Source organism: Vanacampus margaritifer, chromosome 18 (assembly GCF_051991255.1).
Source record: "Vanacampus margaritifer isolate UIUO_Vmar chromosome 18, RoL_Vmar_1.0, whole genome shotgun sequence".
NCBI lineage: Eukaryota > Metazoa > Chordata > Actinopteri > Syngnathiformes > Syngnathidae > Vanacampus > Vanacampus margaritifer.
In genome coordinates, this window is record NC_135449.1 from 9,949,199 (window position 1) to 9,965,606 (window position 16,408).

Below are 16,408 nucleotides of genomic sequence, written 5' to 3' on the forward strand. Positions count from 1 at the left end.
ACATGAACCTGACACGTTAAGTTGGTGTCAAATCAGTGTCGTAACACCGACACTGGACACGCGTGAAGATTAGTCTTGTCTCGAGGTGATAACGGCAGTGTTGTCGTGTTACGTAATAGCGACTCACATGTACACAAAGTGTAAACTGAACCAGCTCATTTGCAGCTGTGATTAAATGACAGGCCCGCATTAAATAATTATAGACCGAGTTGTTTACTATACAACCACGGTTATGTCACAAGTCAAAAGGGGGGTCTTACTCGGTGAAAGGAAGCTCTCAGCTCATTGAAAAGTATTGGACTTTGGATCGTGTAAATGTGATTTGTGAGGATTGTTTTGATTTCAAAATGTGATGAAATGTCGATTGAATACTATAAACATATGCCTGGTTTGTAAGCTAGTAGTCACATGCAATTCAATACTCCCATCTGTTTTCACTTTGTGAGGTGTTGCAGTGCGTAAATATCGGAATTTTCCATTTGTATAATTTTGCAAACAATAATGTGTAATTGCGAAATATGTGACATAAGACAAAATTGTAGTCATTACAATCTATTTGAATATGGAGGAAGTAAGACAAACACGATAATAAATATGTAGCAATAAAACATTGGATTATATCAGCTGGGATAGGCCAGTATAAGCCATAAAGAAAGGAAATGGATGGAATTTTTTACTAAACACATTACGGCAAAATAGTATTTTCAACTGGTTGTAAGACTGATGTCATGATAAAAGACGGCTCATGTAAAAAACAACAACATTTGTTTCATGTTTTAAAAAGGTTTAAAAAATCAACAGTTGAATACTTACAATTTATTCTGTACACTCACAAAAATATTTCACACCGATTTATTAAAAATGTATTAAAAATCCATACTAAGCGTTTATTTGCTCTTCTGCGCTGGAGTTTGAACATCTGCAACATTATGCAAGAACTCATAGAGCAACTTGGCGTTATTGGCATTCTCAAGTATTTGCGCCAGCTTGTCTTGGCTCAGTTTGGCTAAATCGGCCAAACTGTCAGCATTCCTTACCAGAGCTCGGACATTTTTCGTGTTGACTCCCGGCATCTTGAGCAAGAAGTCATACGGCCCGGCGTTGTAGAGCTCCGTGGATTCTGCCACCGCGTCCGATTCGGCCGTGACGGCTTGAGCGGCGGCGGCGTCCGGTTCTTTGCGACCTTTCTTCAGCTCGAGAAAGAGCTCGCCCGTGGCGTGCGGCGAGGGACACCAGAGGATGCGCAGACGCGGGAAATGCAACGTGAGCAAGGTGAGTTTGGAGGAAACGTCGTTGGATGATATCTCGTGGCGGAAGTCGGAGCGGGCCATTAGGGAAAACGGTTTCGCCGGGTCGAATTCGATGAGCAACACGGGCTTCCTGTAATAGCGGTTCATGGAGAGGCACTGGGTGTAGAGGCGACCGCTCTGCAGCGAGCCGATCAGATCGCTGACGCTCTTGCGCTCCACACAAATATCCGGCGTGAGGATGTAGTCGCCCACCTCCAAAGTGACGGGCTCGATGTCGAGGCCGCGGCGGTGGAGCAGAGAGGGGAGCTCGCTGCGGAACTCGCGCATGTCTACGATGACCCGCGAGGGCTCTTGGGGCTGCTCTTGGCCTCCTGTTCAAACGCAAACGGATCACCATCATGACACACTCAAATTGGATTTGTTAACTCACACAAAACCCAAACATTTATAAATACCTTTTTTTAAATACTTTGTCCTTCACTCCCAAAAACGCATTTATACATTTTTCTCATGTTATTTTATATGCTAGTGCATACAGAAGGCTTTGATGCAGCTTCTGACATGAAGAGGTCGCCTGAAGCAATGGTAGTTATTACAAAAACGGCCAGCAGGTGGCAGCAGGGTATAAGAGATCAACCTGCAGGGCCATGTTGCAACATTCTCTTTTTGCCAGTGTTTTCAACAGATTTGTGAATAATGGTGAAGCTATATTCTAACGCTAATTGCTGCACAAAAAAAACCCAACTAATATACTTTTTTTCCATGATGAAAGAAGAGTGTGTAATCTTTCATTTGGTAGGTTCCATGTTTTTATAGCAGTAGAACAAAATATTATGTGGGCCTTCCAAAAACAGGTAAAACAGCCGGGAGCGAAGAGGGTTGCTTCAGTGAAAATGGCTGGGAGCGAATGTGTTTAAATGCCATCAGTAAGCTTCAGACATTCTAAAATACTGATTTTGCATTTCTAGGTTGTTACAAACTGAAATAAAATAAAAATCAATAAACTTGCCAGCTTTGCGAGTGTTGGTGGTGGCATTGGCAGGCTCTAAATTCCTAGCAAGGTCCAAATTGGTATCTTCTCGCCCCTCCCTCTCCTCTGGGATGACCATAGTCGCCTTTTCCCTGCACAGTCACAATTGAAGCAATTTGCTATTTTACACCAAATTGCGCAAGAATAAAAATGAACTCAATGTGAACGACGCTAAACAAAAGTGAGAAGACTCTGACCTAATGAGATGCTCAAAAGCTTTCTTCTCTTTCGACAGCCCGGTCAAGTATTTCTGTTCCTCCGTTGAGCCGCCATAGATGAGGAAGTACACCCTATAGAGGCAAATTCTCATGAGAAAGGAATTTTGAAGCAAATCAGTGATCTACAATCTTAGTATGAATCTACTATGAGCCTATGATATGAGATTTGACACATAGTGAACATTTCAAATGAGTTACAATAAACAAATGTGCAGTCTGCACAGTTCATATTTAATATATATTTATTATTAAGATTTAATATTTTCAGTTGTATCCACTTAAGTTGAACAATCGCACATTTTTTGCATGCCAGGCTAAATCCTGCGTTAATGAATGGCTTAAACAAGATATAAAGTCCAGAAAATGTTCAATACTCGGTTATATTTGATTAAACTGAAAATAATAATAATAACATACAACCCCCCCCCCCCCCCACACAAATATTTAAAAAATACAGTATAAAGGCCCTAAATATGAAATAATGATTTATCACATTATGTAGGCTTTACATGATCAGGATTTAGTAGATTTAGTTAGTCGATCATTAGAATATCAATGTTTCCCACACCATGTTCATACTTGGGCGGGACGCCCAAGTAAACTGGCCACCAAGGAGATTTTGAGAAAATTTTAAATAAAATCCTGATCCAGCCAATCAGATCAATGTAAAGTCTTAGTATTATTTTATATCATGAATATATCAACGGCCATTGCCGGTTCTGGCTGGGTCACCAGAATATAGCTCATAATTTAATTTAAGATTAATTTAGGATCTTGCAGGTCATTGTTTTTTTGTTTTTGTTTGGGGGAGGTTACATATCATAAAAACTAGTTGCATCGGTGTCAACTAACGAGTTGACTACTCAAACTGGTATCCATCCATCCGTCTGTCCAAAAAAGTGTTATCAAACATCCCCAGCTATAAACATGAGGATTGAACATTTTGAAAAGATATTCAAGAAAAATAACACATCTTGCCGTGGATACGATAATAATTGTAAACAAGTTGCACGTTACCAAAGGAAGACGTCTTCCTTGGCGGAGGTAATAAGCTGCTCACACACCTGAGTGGCTTGCCAGGTCGACAGGCTTTGTAGAGCTCCAGCTGGCGCACGAAGCTGAGCTCGGCGTCGTAAAGCACCACGAAGGTGGGCTCCACTTCATGTAGCACCCGTGTCAGGCTGTGGGGGTCCGTGCAGCCCCTCAGGGGGTGAATGACCATCAGGGGCTCCTTCACAACGGCGTAGTAAGCGTCGGATGACAAATCCAGCTTGAGGGCGTCTTCCGCCGCCATTTCGTCTTCATGGCCAAAGTCATCCTCGTCCTCACTGCTGCCCATCGCCGCCGTTTCCACGGCTTGCTCGTTGGCGACCATCTGAGTCAAGGTCAGCGAGGGTCTGCTTTTAGACTTGGACGTGGCTTTTTTCGGCTCTTTCCTTTTCCAGCTGCCTCGGCCTTTTCCCTTGGGGCCGCCTTTGACAAGGCCTTTGTCTTTTTTATGTTTGGCCGATGGAAAAGCAGGGGCGGCCGACGGGTCTCGTTTGGCGATGGTGCGGTGGTACAGTCGGTTGAGGAGCCGCTCTGCTCCGTGCCTGATGTACTGCTGCAGTTGAGCGCAAGTCCTGTCATCGCTGGCGCAGATCAGTACGCGACCTGAAGGTTAAAAACAAAAAAACTCCCAACTTCAGAACTGATCACTCGTCCCGAGATTGAGATTAGGGCCCGGCCGATGAATTTGCCGCCGATTATTGGCCTTCAAATATCGGCCAAAACAATCAACCAATTTACCCCCTTAAAACGTTATCTAAGAAAACCAACGTTCCCGACGCTGTGAAAGGACCCTGAATGCACAATTTTGCTTGCGTAGCATAAGCATTGGCAACTAGCAAATAGCGTAAATTATTCTGGTTACTCTCTTGTCCCTAAGCATCCTTTAAGTTGTTTAATGACATCCCAGTTGGAGTTAACTGTAAAACTAAACACAACGTTAAGAATCACAGCCACTGTATATTTAAACAGAAAACATGCTTTGTTTTTAAAACATCGCTAGCGCTAATGCTAAAACTAGCAAAGGGAGGATCCCATTCAAATGCTAACAGGAAGTTAGCATCGACTTTTTCCTTTCCTTTCCAAATGCTGTGGGAAGACATACCCACAAGTGAGACAACACTACGCAAAGGCACAAATTCTTCCTAATGTGTAAAAAAACCCCAACTTATTTTAATAGAATTAAATTGCAACTTCCTTCTGTACTCACTTTAAGTGTGTACGCCATGGATGCACGGCACCACACTGCCCCCAAGAGGCCAAAACGCACAGGAACAGTCAGTATTTGTTCTTAATGTTTTGTCAGTTGCTATTATTTTAGTTTATTCTATTTACATTCCTTATCATTTTATTTTTTTATTGTCGTTTCAAGTTATATTTACAGTTGATATTTCAAGGATTCAAAGACACCCCCCCCCCCAAAAAAATTCAAGGATGCAAACATCCAAGGATTTGTTTTTTGGTCACACATTTCCACATGACATGGCACAAAATAGAAATACAATCCCCGCAGTTGTAAACAAGTAAGAATGGTTTTATTATTGACACATAAATCTATACAATAACTTTGTGGACCTCATAAAATTTGTTGGTCATACTATGGACTTGAATTGAAAAGGAATTGGGGAGGGGAGTAATTTTATGCATTATATATATTTTTTTAAATAATCGGCAGATTAATGGGTAATCTGTGTTTGTTTTTTCGTACAAAATTGGTATCGGCATCAGCCTAAAAAAAAATGCACATCGGTTGGGCCCTAATTGCGATGGCAATTCTAACCTGGTTCATTCTGGGAGTTCTTGTTCTCCTTCTCAATCTCCTGCAGGACCTCAGACAGAGCTTCCCACTTTGGGCTTTTCTCCAGCACCAATACTCGCTTCACCTCTGAAACACACACACGCCACATCGCAGCAATTCAAAACTCAACTGTTCATTTGTTAGCGTTTTCTGGGATTTCTTCAGTGTCACCTGAAACCGCAGGTATCCGTTTTTTCTCAGCTTCAGCTCCAACTTTAAGTTTTTTCTTGTTTTCCGGGATATGGTACACTCTGGACCGGGCGTTCACAAACATGGATGTACTGGAGTCCAGGAAGAGCCACCCTGAAATCAACCATTATTAAGTCAACCCAAAAAGTTTCTTTACATTTTACGCAGCCTCACTGGTCTAATCATGATAATATAGAGTAATAAAGTTTTTGTGTAGGCTTGGGGAGTAACGGAATAACAACCAGAATGTGAGTTACACCTTCCAAATAAATCTTCTTCTCCCCAATTTAAACATCATACACACTATACACAATATATACATACAAATAATCAAGTTACATTACTTTAATATTATGGTAATTGGATTACGTTACCAACTACATTTTTTTTTGTTAGCAGGTAACTTGTAACTGTAACGGAATACATTTCAAAAGTATCCCTCCCAACCCTGTGTTTGTACAATATGAGTTCAGCAGCAAAATCCACTTGTTTTTCTCCATCTCAGGAGGCGGCCATTTTGCTACTTTGCTGTCGAATAGAAATGAGGTGTGTGCAATAAATCGAAATTCAATTACAATTTCAATTATTACACTCCACAATTACAAAATCAGCATAATCGTAAAAAAAAGATTATGAATACTAATTTTGAGTTGTTTAAATTCAGACATTTGCACCTTTTTTAAATTTAAAAATAACAAATTTAATACATTTAGTTTCATTCATAAGGAATTCGCATAATTATAGTGTTTCAAATTATTTTATTAGTCTTAAATATTTACGAATATACCCAAAAATAAATGATCGTCCTAATCGTGATTTCAATTATGACCAAAATAATTGTGATGAATATTTTCTTCCTAATCGAGCAGCCCTGCTAGAAATGACATCGCAGTTGCTCTAACGGCCAATCACGGCTCACCTGTTTTCTGAAGCTGCGGCGTGATTGGTCGTTACCAGAGCCTGCGCCACTAGGATGTCATTTGAAGTCAACAGCAAGTGACAAAATGGCCGCATAACTCAAACTCAAACAGAATGTCGTGTTTAGACAGTAGGGTACATACAACCTATTATTGTAAATATATTTTTGGGGCCTAAAAATAATTGCTATTAAAAATAATAAATTGATTGATGGCCTGTCAATAATGAGCTTATGATTCAACAATGAGTGCAAATGAAATGCGTGGCTGCAGATAATACCATTGAAATGATGAGGCCAGCATGTCACCTGAGTTGGAGCCAAAGTTCTTTTGGCTGGAACGGAGCGACTCCAGCAGATTGAGGAATGTGACACAATCGTATTGGGTAAGGTACAGCAGCAGAACCCTCAGCACCTTCAGGTCCTGGACCAGCGCCTTCGTCTTTGATCCCAGCTGGTGCCACAAGGGGTCCAGGTAATGGCGGATGGTCTGGGTGACAAATTAGAACTCATAAAATGCACTTTTGGATCAGACAACGGACGGACGGTAGATTGACAAAACGTAGCAACCTTATCGAAGGCGTTGCTAAGCGTGTTCTCCAGGGAGAGATCCTCCGCTTCCAAGGTGGGATTGTAACGTTTCAGTTCCTTCAGACAGGCGCCCATGATGTCCAGGACGGAGCTCTGGACGGCCCTCATGAAAGGCGTCAGGGACACGTGGAGCTCCACCACGTCCGGCTTGTGTCTTTCTAAGGCTGTGTTTACTGACGCTTGGAACCTGTTGAACATCAGAACAGATAGAGCTATTTGTTTGAATTTTTTTTGCGCTTCCCAATTTTGGGGTGACTGCTGTGTTGTGATAAGCTACACTACACACCTGGGCCAAATGTAGAGCTTCTTGACAAAGAGGTTCCTCATCACACGCTCCACCTGGCAGAAGCCCGAGGAAAAGGCCGTGGCTTTGTCAGTGAAGGCCTTGATGAAGCCCGTCTTGTTCTTCTGCCGGAACAGTCGCAGGATGAACGCTTCCTGACACGATTCGATGATTTTGTGAGCGCGGTACACCAGGATGCCTGGCGGGACGCATCGGAAAGAGAAAAAAACGGATGCGCGTTCCACTCCGAAGGTACGTCGGAATCCTATGAAATAGCTTGTGTGCACGGTTACCTGAAATAAGATGGGCGGGTATGCGATCGGTGAGGAAGTCCACCACCAGGATTCTGCTGGTGACAAACAGGACCCCTCCCTTGGTGTACACGTCGTATCGCTCGGTGCCTTGGACCTCGCTGGTCACCGTCCTCGGCAAGTGGGTCACACCCTCCACTTGCAACTGCTCCGTCAAATACTCCTAAATGGTGAAACTGCATGTTTACATTTGTACTTTTACTTCAGTACAGTTGCTACTTGCTTAGTACCATTTACAGAATGTCAATAAAAGAAATATCAATGCGCTTGCTTAAAAAAATTTGTTCAGTCATCCTTGTAATGGTAATCTGTGAATGTTCAACCACTGTCAAATAGACAATTCTTGTTCATTGATTTATTTAGGGTGATTTTATTTTTTTCTGAAAACGCCCCCAAATAACTAATGAATTGTGCTATTGGGTTAACAACGTGGTGGTTCTGACCTGTTCGGGGGTGGTAGTGTTCAGTAGTAGAACCAGGCTGCCTTGTTCGGAGTAGACCCGCATGAACTGCAGCAGAATGCGGTCTATCCCCATCCCCTCCGCTACCACGAGCAGCCCGTCGCAACTGAACAGGCTCAGAAACATTTCGGTCTCAAACTCCAGCAGAGGGCCAGCCATGATGGAAGCCCACCCCGAAGCAGGCGAAAACAACAAACCCCGTTTCGTGTTCCAATGTCAGCTAAAAGCAGTAAGAATCATTGGAAAATGCGACCGCTAGCTCGCGCTGTCGTCGATTGTGTTGACGCGCTAAACTTCCGGTCACGTGACGCAAAAACCACAGCCCATGCAATCGTGATGAAACGTACGGGCGTCATCTGCTGGTGTGATGCTGCAATGACAATGACAACATTTCTTTTCTTTTTTTTTGGTACTGAAAATATTGTGCAAGGGCTAAATAAATAAAAATTAAAAACAGCACACATGATCCATAACAAAGTGTCTTAAATTAACAGCATATGACTACATGTGCTGATTTTGTGATGTTCTTGCATTCTTTCTACTTGGACTATATTTTCTCCACTTTTCATTTTCCATAGACCTAATGAAAATAATAGCCTACAATATTGGTACTCATACCACTTCTGTAATTTATTTACCACCACGTGTTATTAATTTTAATACTTTTATCAATAAAGTTTTAATTAATTAATTTTGGAACGCCAGAAGCCTGAGCACCTGCATGGACAGACGGACGGACAGACAGATTCGTTATAGAAAAAAAAAAGAAGAAAGAAAATCTGTTAAATACCGTCGCAATATTTCAGGGTAAAAAGATTGCTGTCATGCACTTTCCACATCGGCCTGTAGGGAGCAGTGAAGCACTTTGATTTTCAAACGTAGCTCACTCACAAGCGTTTCTGGAATGGTGTGTATATTGTGTGCGTGTTCCTTTGTAAGATGATCAGCAGCAGTTCGATGTCAGAATGAAAGTATCAAGTCAAACGTTGATGTGACAGGAAAACCGTAGCCCCCCCCCCCAGTAGTTTTATGGTACTGTACATGAAAACAAATGGTCCATAAATACACTTGTGGGAATGAGTATGCTAGCATAGTCACATTCATTCAAATCCAGTATCATTTTTTCAAACAACATCACCCCTGATCACACCACCGATTGTATCAACCACCCAATATGACTCACCGAAAGCCTTTTAGTGTTAAGAGCAGGGGTGGGTAAGTACTCCACTGCTGCACCGATACCGCTCTGCAGACACGATATGTGTTCGATTTCAGCTTTTCAGCCCTTATATACGCCAACACCTTCAGAGAATGGGAAGACCGGTTTTTATCATTATGGTAGAAATGGCCCTCCTGCGGCTAATTATTATTACAGCACCCTCTTAAGTACCAATGAGGACGAGGAGCACATTTTAGTCACCCCAAGCTGGGTGACTGCATGGGTCAAGCAGCACCAGTGAAGAAGTCATAAATAAAAAAAAAACCTGCACGAGAATGTGAACTCCAAAAAACACAATAATAAAAAGAAAATATATGCTTTTTATGAAGACAACATTTTCAAATATGACAAAACACATTCCATGTCTGTTATGTTTGTTGACGTTGCAGCTAGTATTAGCGGAATGAATCAAGACAGATTGGATGGAGGTTTGGAGGATGGCATTAGTATGTGTCAGGGGAAACATAATGGCAGGCCCGAGTGGCTGCTTGTGATGCATTGTGGGGATGCTTGATCAGTATGTACTGCATGTGTGTGCGCAAATGTACACGGCACTGGGACTCACATGCATTGTTTTAGTTTCAGTGTCTCAAGAGCAGCATGTTTTGGTGGATGTTGCACACAGAACGACTTCGCTACATAAAGCAACGCACTGTACTTGAACTAATTCAATTGACAGACAAACAAACACATAATGCCAAACTTGGAAGTGAGAAGATGGCAGATTTTGATCCCGGAGAAGTGCTGGTTCACCAGTGAGGGGGCTTGCTCATGTTGAATTAAAAAAAAAAAAAATCACGTTTTACCTGGAAGATGGGATCTACTGTAAAATCTTTTGTGAATTGTCTGTATTATACAGTAGGCCTACAACTTGCAAAATAATAATAATTGTAATCTAAGGGCTGACTGAATTTTCCTGCCAATTTTGACTGTGCCGCCATTTGGAATTTCTTGAAGGTCTCAATATTTCAATGGTAGATACCACCAGCCTCCAAATATCTACTGTTGAAATGTTGCGATTTTCAAAAAATTCACAATTAGCAAGAAAATTCAATAACCATTTTGAATATGAAAAAGAGCCCCTAAACATCACTTCAGTCCAAAGAAATAGCCACAAACTCTAAATGTGCAAATAGTAGCAGTGCCATATAAATGTCATTGAAATTCCACAATTTCCGTCAAAAATGGCAGGAAAAATATGAAAGGATATTTCTTATTATTTAATTCAAATGACAAATGGTCTTGCTAGAAATTCCAAACTTTTGCCTAAAACAGCATGTTGAAATTCAGGTTGTTGATAATATCAATTCATTGATTATACAAATATTCAAAAATGTCCTATATACACCTCGTTTCAGGTTCATTATGAGAGACACGAGGCCATCAGCGGAGTTGTATCAGAGAAATATGTTTACTTACGATTTGCATGTAAGATCTCTAAGCTAACGATTAGCGCGTTAGCTCGCGTATGTTAGCATGCTATCTTAGTCCACAGTTTTTCATGTACAACATTTTGTTTTTGTTTTTGTGTGCGTGCGTATTTTTAAATGTATTTGTCGCAAAACCAGATCATGGCGAAAGCATTAGTGTGATTATTCACATTCTTTGCTGTCAAGTTTCAAAAAGCTCTAAAAGGTTGGAAACATTTGAAGAGCTTCTGCTCTTGCTTTGACCCACATCACGCTCAGCAGAGTAGAAAAAGAAGAAGAGTTAAAAGGGGTGTGACGGCACTTACAGTATAGTAACTGCGCACATAAAGGTTTCGCCGACACACACGCAAGCTCCCGTGCACAAAAGTACGCAAAGACACACTTCTCCTTCTTCAAGCCAGATCGCTGTCAAACGCTTGATGCAGCAGGTCAAAGGCAAGGCAGAATTTCGAACACTTGAATTCCTTCATAATTCCGCCTAATCCAAACACTAACAGCAGCTGGAAATTCAATCTAATTGAGGATGGGATGAAAGCCAAGGATGTCCTGTGTGGGAACAGATATGTGGGTTAATTAGCATAGTGATGGCGGCATATGTGTGTGCGTGTGACCCAGCGCGTGCTCGGATGTGTGTTGGTGTACTTGAGGGTGTGTGAAAGGTAATTGTTTCTATGCGCTCAGCGTCCACTCCATCAGCGCACGTGTCATAAGAAGCATGTTTGATTGGATTTTCCCTCTTATAATCACTCTGCCTCTATTTTTGTGACGCTTGGCTAATTACAAAGATGGATTAAAATTGAATGTCAACATGTTACAGGCATCCAAATCATGGTCATAAACACACTCTAGAGGCAGCATTTCAAATTGACAAACGTGTTTCTTGTTTTGTTTTGTTTTTCCTCGAGAGTTGGTACTTAAATTAAGTTCTATTCAGGAGATGTATTCTTCCAAAAATGAGCTGAAATTAAATGAAACCCTGTTTTTCATCAATAAACAACACAACAACCCCTCAATACTAGAATTAACCGTAAAAAGGCTTGGAGGTTTTTATTATCCATCTCAGTGTCCCCTTGTGTGTTTTTCCTCGCATGGTTTCTCTGTGCCCCACCATGTCTTTTTAAACATAATTCATCAGGTTGTGTGTGTGTAAGCACGGGCCTTCTTGTGAGGATGTTGTGGTCAGGGGACAGTTGTTTTTGTTGTTGTTGTCACATGGATCTTTTAATTGTACAGCACTTTTAAGTGCATTTGTATGAGAAGTGCTAAACAATAACGTTTTTTTTCTGAGTTGCCTCTTGATTAAAAAAAAAAAAATCAATTTTTTTTTTTTTTATATACCCAGAAAATTCTTCTGAAAATTCTGACAAACATGTTTTTTTGTTGTTTTTTTATGAACAAGTGTGAAATAGGGGAAATAATCCTGGTTAAGACAAAAAATACCCAAATTTGCAGGTGCCGAACTTTTCTAGGAAAAATTCAGGTTTTGGGGGGTGACTCTAAAGTTAGGTAGGTTTGAGAAGGTAGGATAGGTTTGTAGAGGCATGTTTTGGCAGGCGCTTTAGGCTTTTATGGTTTAAGCCGTGCTTTCGGAAATTCTCTTGACACCTTAACTTGACTTGTAATCGTGTGGTGATGGTGTTATGGCTTCCGAAAGCACTGTAACCATTCGCTACAGTGACTATTTTGGTAGCGCAGCTAAACCATCAACTTCAGAAAAGTCTCAGACCTAGCAACGATACGCCACCCCCAACTTCAGGATAAAATAGTTAGTTCACACCATATTGTGTCATTTTTGACATTTTACCTTTGACCGTTGGCTCCAAATCAAACAAGTCCCAGCATGCATTGCGCCCATCTGGACGCCTGCCTGGCCAATGTGTATGGAAATACACTCACGCTGGAGGGGAAAAGTGGATTAGACAAATGCATTGGGAAAAACGAATGAAACAGAAATTTCTGCTGCATATTAAAGCGAGATACTGTAACTGATGAATTGCCCCATGGACGCCCCTTCTACATTGCCAAAACCTTTACATCCCCATATCTTGGCGTGATGTCAGAGAAAGAAGGTGAGTGAATTAGTAGTCTAATTCCCCCTACCCGTACAGTAACACCTCTCAAGACACCCAAATATGCTTAAGCATGGGAGAAAGTACTAACTACGATGTGGCCCATGACAAAAATTTGTTTGGCAACCGTGACTTAAAACCTTGAAAATTAAAGACAGGGAGCGACTGTATTATAATATCTGGGAGTCATATGATTTGGTCTTTGCTCTCCTTAAGGTGCAGAGGTGGCAAATCCAGGTCCAGAAAGTAAAAACCCTGCCACAGTTTGGCTTTAGCCCCTGATGCTAGCTAGCTAGCTTGCTTGTTAGCCCCTTAGCAGGTAAACAAGCACCAATGGAGCTAGTTAGCTAGCACCTGGGGCTAAATGCCACAGTTTGACTTTAGCCCCTGGTGCTAGCTTGGTAGCTAGCTCCATAGCAGATAAACAAGCACCAATGGAGCTAACTAGCTAGCACCTGGGGCTAAATGCCAGTTTGACTTTAGCCCCTGGTGCTAGCTTGCTAGCTAGCCCCTTAGTAGGTAAACAAGCACAAATGGAGCTAGCTAGCTAGCACCTGGGGCTAAATGCCACAGTTTTGACTTTAGCCCCTGATGCTAGCTTGCTAGCTAGCTCCACAGCAGGTAAACAAGCACAAATGGAGCTAGCTAGCTAGCACCTGGCACTAAAGTCAAACTGTGGCAGGGTTTCTACTTTCTGGCCTTCTCCAAAATGTTTCCACAACATTGGATGTACAATTGACCAAAAAGGATTTTAAGAAGCAGGAAATAAGAGGACCCAGTGCAACTCCTAGTTGAGTGATGAATTGATAAAGAAATTTGATACTTTTGTCCATGTAGCGTAGGATTAACAGATAAGAGTCCAGAATGCACACAATATGTAATCTTCCAATTCTTGAAAAGGAATATTAGAATTATGATGAAGGAACGCTTCTTCACCCCGCAGGCTCTTTCTTTTCAGCGACACGCAGCAGCACCTGACAGTTTAATGTATCATTAGCTTGCATCTCCTGTGATGATGTTCCACTCCGTTTATTGCTTGGCGAAATGGCCCCATTAGTGAATGGACGGCTGTCGAGAAGACATGCAGATGTGCCCCCTCGTGCGAGGTTGCTGAGAGTTAGTGTTGACTGCAGGCATGAGTGAAACGTTTGCCAATCATTTGTTTGTCTGCCTGCACTGCAAAAACTCTGCTTAAATTTCCATCCATTTCTGGTCTGCGTATACTCACTAGTGTCAAGGGTGAAACAGTATTGAATGAGGAATATATTATTTAAGTTCATTAGTAGAACTGGAAAACTTGACTTGGCAAGTTTTCTTTATACAAGTAAATACAGAGCTACCAAGGCTTATCATAGCCATGTCTTAAAAACAGAGGTAAGAATAAGGGCCAATCCCAATACTTCCTCTTCACTCTGCACCCTTTGTCTCGTTTATCTCTCCCCTCGCCTTTCTACTTCTTTGGGGAGGCAAAGACAAAAAAAATATCCCTTTAAGAATTGGGAACGTACTATCGCTATCCAATCCGCTACGTCGTCACCTTGAGCTGCCGCAGCTGCGTGCTGGTTGTGACGTAACGGATGCGGCAACAGCGAGCGTTTACTAAAACACACAACTGTGCCAATTTCTGCCAAAGTATAGAACATTCGATGAAACCACTATCATTACTATGACATTCAATAAGGATTACCATATTTACCATTTACGTGTCTCCTGCGGTTTGTTACTTCCTGGTGTCGCGATTACTTCCGCCTGTGTTGCCGGGGGCGTGGCTTTAGTAAGGGAAAACCTAGAGAGGTCGAGATCTATCTTTCCCCCTACATTTTACGGAGAATTAGGAAACTCCTTTGTCCGTGTGAACGGGGGGAGGGACGAGATGAGGGGTAAGGGATTGGGATTGGGTCTCAAGTCTTTAACTTTAAGGATTGTGGCAAAAATCAAAGTCAAAATCAAGTTGAGTACACATTTTAGACAAGCAAGTTTCAAGCACTAAAATCAGCAACTTTCAAAGAGTCAAACAATGTGATTCAATCCACTGAAAAAAATATCTTGGCAAGCAAAGAAGAAACTTATTTTTGATGTTTACAGGATGAGTTTGAGATACTCTGTGTGTAGAGTAGGCTTATACGCAAAGACAACTCAGCTGTGAGTATGTAGTCACTCCCTCGAGTATGGCAGGTGGTTTGGCGACGCCTACATTTCCACTCAGCTGCAACACTTTAGTGGCTCCTGGGGGGGGGTCTATGCAGCGTTGAAGGGAGAGTGCTGTGATGGACAGCGGGAATTGCTGCATTGCCATAGAGGAAAGTGATCTGCTGGATTACAGAAATTTAAGCCAGCAGGAATTTTATGACTGAGGAAGCTGATACAACACACACAGGTGCACACTAGGGACTGCAATAACTTTATTTTAGATTAGATTGAGATTTGATTTAAAACGAAACTAGTGCACTAAAGTTGGATCATTAATATACTAGCCATGCCTGCTAGGCTGTTTCGATGGCAAACAAAGAGATTGGCAGCACTGTACTCAGTCAGACAGACAGACGTGGTAAGTTACTCAAAAAGCAGAATCGGACCAATTTAATCATTTGGCTATTGAATCTCTATTTTATGTGAAAATCTAGGGGTGTAACAAAAAACAATTTGAAACGGAAAATCAGTTTTGATTCAACCAAACTGAATAAAATCTAAAGTCTTTTATGTCAGATGCAGATCAGATACAAACCAGTTTGTTGTTTCGTTGAATTGCCTTAATTTCAAGAACAGAGGTGGGCACTTCCGTTGTTACGCCAGCCCATCATTGATGTATGCCCACCTTTTGGCGAGTGCTTTATGATGTGAAACCTAAAAAATAAATAAAAAAATACACGGACTGAGAAGAACGCCTGCAATGACCCAGATCATGTAATGCAGGGACGGCAAACTGCGGTCCTCGAAGGCCGGAGTCCTGCAGGTTCTAGAGGTTTCCCTACTCCAACTGCAGCTGATTCCAATGAACAGGATCGTTACGCAGAGCTTGCTGATGAGCGAATCATGAATCAGCTGTGTTGAAGAAGGGAAAAATCCAAGACCTGTAGGACTCCGGCCATCGAGGTCCGGATCTCGCCATCCCTGGTTTAATGTAAATCTGCTTCCGTCGGTGTATTGATTCGAGGCTTCGTGTCACAAAGCACTCGCCAAAAATGCGAAAGCACTCGCCGAAAGGTGGTTATGTATCAATGACGGGCCGACGAAATGAGAAAAGTGCTGACCTCTGTTGAATAGTTTGGACTTTGGGGAGCTTTTCCATGTAAAGGTTAACCATATCCAATCAAAATCGTAAGCCCAGTGAATCAAGCCGAGTCCAATCATTCCCCTTGAAAATTAACCGTTCTTGAATTGTATCATCGATACGTATCGAATCGTCCTTTATTAGAGCAATGCAGACCCCTAGGATATACTTGAGGATTACACAGTGACTTATCAGCTGCATCAAATCATGTAAATCATAGGTGTCAAACTCCGGTCCTGGAGGGCCTGCAGGTATTGGGAGGTTTCCCTCTTCCAACACAAGGTGATTCCAATCAGCAGGATCGTTATCAGGCTTATGCTGAGGA

The 16,408-nt window shown here is 41.9% G+C and overlaps 2 protein-coding genes across 3 annotated transcripts in view; both read right to left on the reverse strand.

The window, feature by feature from the left end:
• Positions 1-801: 801 nt before the first annotated feature.
• ercc4 (excision repair cross-complementation group 4) lies at positions 802-8,467 on the reverse strand. The gene is made up of 11 exons (XM_077550099.1): positions 8,077-8,467; positions 7,616-7,796; positions 7,326-7,521; positions 7,019-7,226; positions 6,758-6,938; positions 5,515-5,646; positions 5,326-5,430; positions 3,563-4,151; positions 2,478-2,570; positions 2,260-2,372; positions 802-1,621 (listed from the first exon to the last, which is right to left on the reverse strand). The coding sequence occupies exons 1-11, from the start codon at positions 8,251-8,253 to the stop codon at positions 888-890; spliced, it is 2,709 nt and encodes a 902-aa protein (XP_077406225.1). The 5' UTR covers positions 8,254-8,467; the 3' UTR covers positions 802-887.
• A 706-nt stretch (positions 8,468-9,173) lies between these two features.
• cpped1 (calcineurin-like phosphoesterase domain containing 1) overlaps positions 9,174-16,408 on the reverse strand; it is a 145,281-nt gene continuing 138,046 nt past the window's right edge. For both annotated transcript variants that reach the window (XR_013289130.1, XR_013289129.1), the window contains exons 8-11: positions 15,538-15,656; positions 14,509-15,121; positions 12,548-12,640; positions 9,174-9,396 (exon numbers count right to left, since the gene is read on the reverse strand). The gene's annotated coding sequence lies outside the window, so the exon portion shown is untranslated. The remainder of the gene's footprint in view (positions 9,397-12,547; positions 12,641-14,508; positions 15,122-15,537; positions 15,657-16,408) is intronic.

Bases quoted from the DNA above. Each gene is read 5' to 3' on its own strand.
- ercc4 (XM_077550099.1), bottom strand. From the start codon at position 8,253: ATGGCTGGCCCTCTGCTGGAGTTTGAGACCGAAATGTTTCTGAGCCTG. The intron at 7,522-7,615 runs GTAACCGTGCAC...GCGTCCCGCCAG, and splicing joins ACCCGCCCATCTTATTTCAG to GCATCCTGGTGTACCGCGCT. The intron at 4,152-5,325 runs GTTAGAATTGCC...TTTAACCTTCAG, and splicing joins GAACTCCCAGAATGAACCAG to GTCGCGTACTGATCTGCGCC.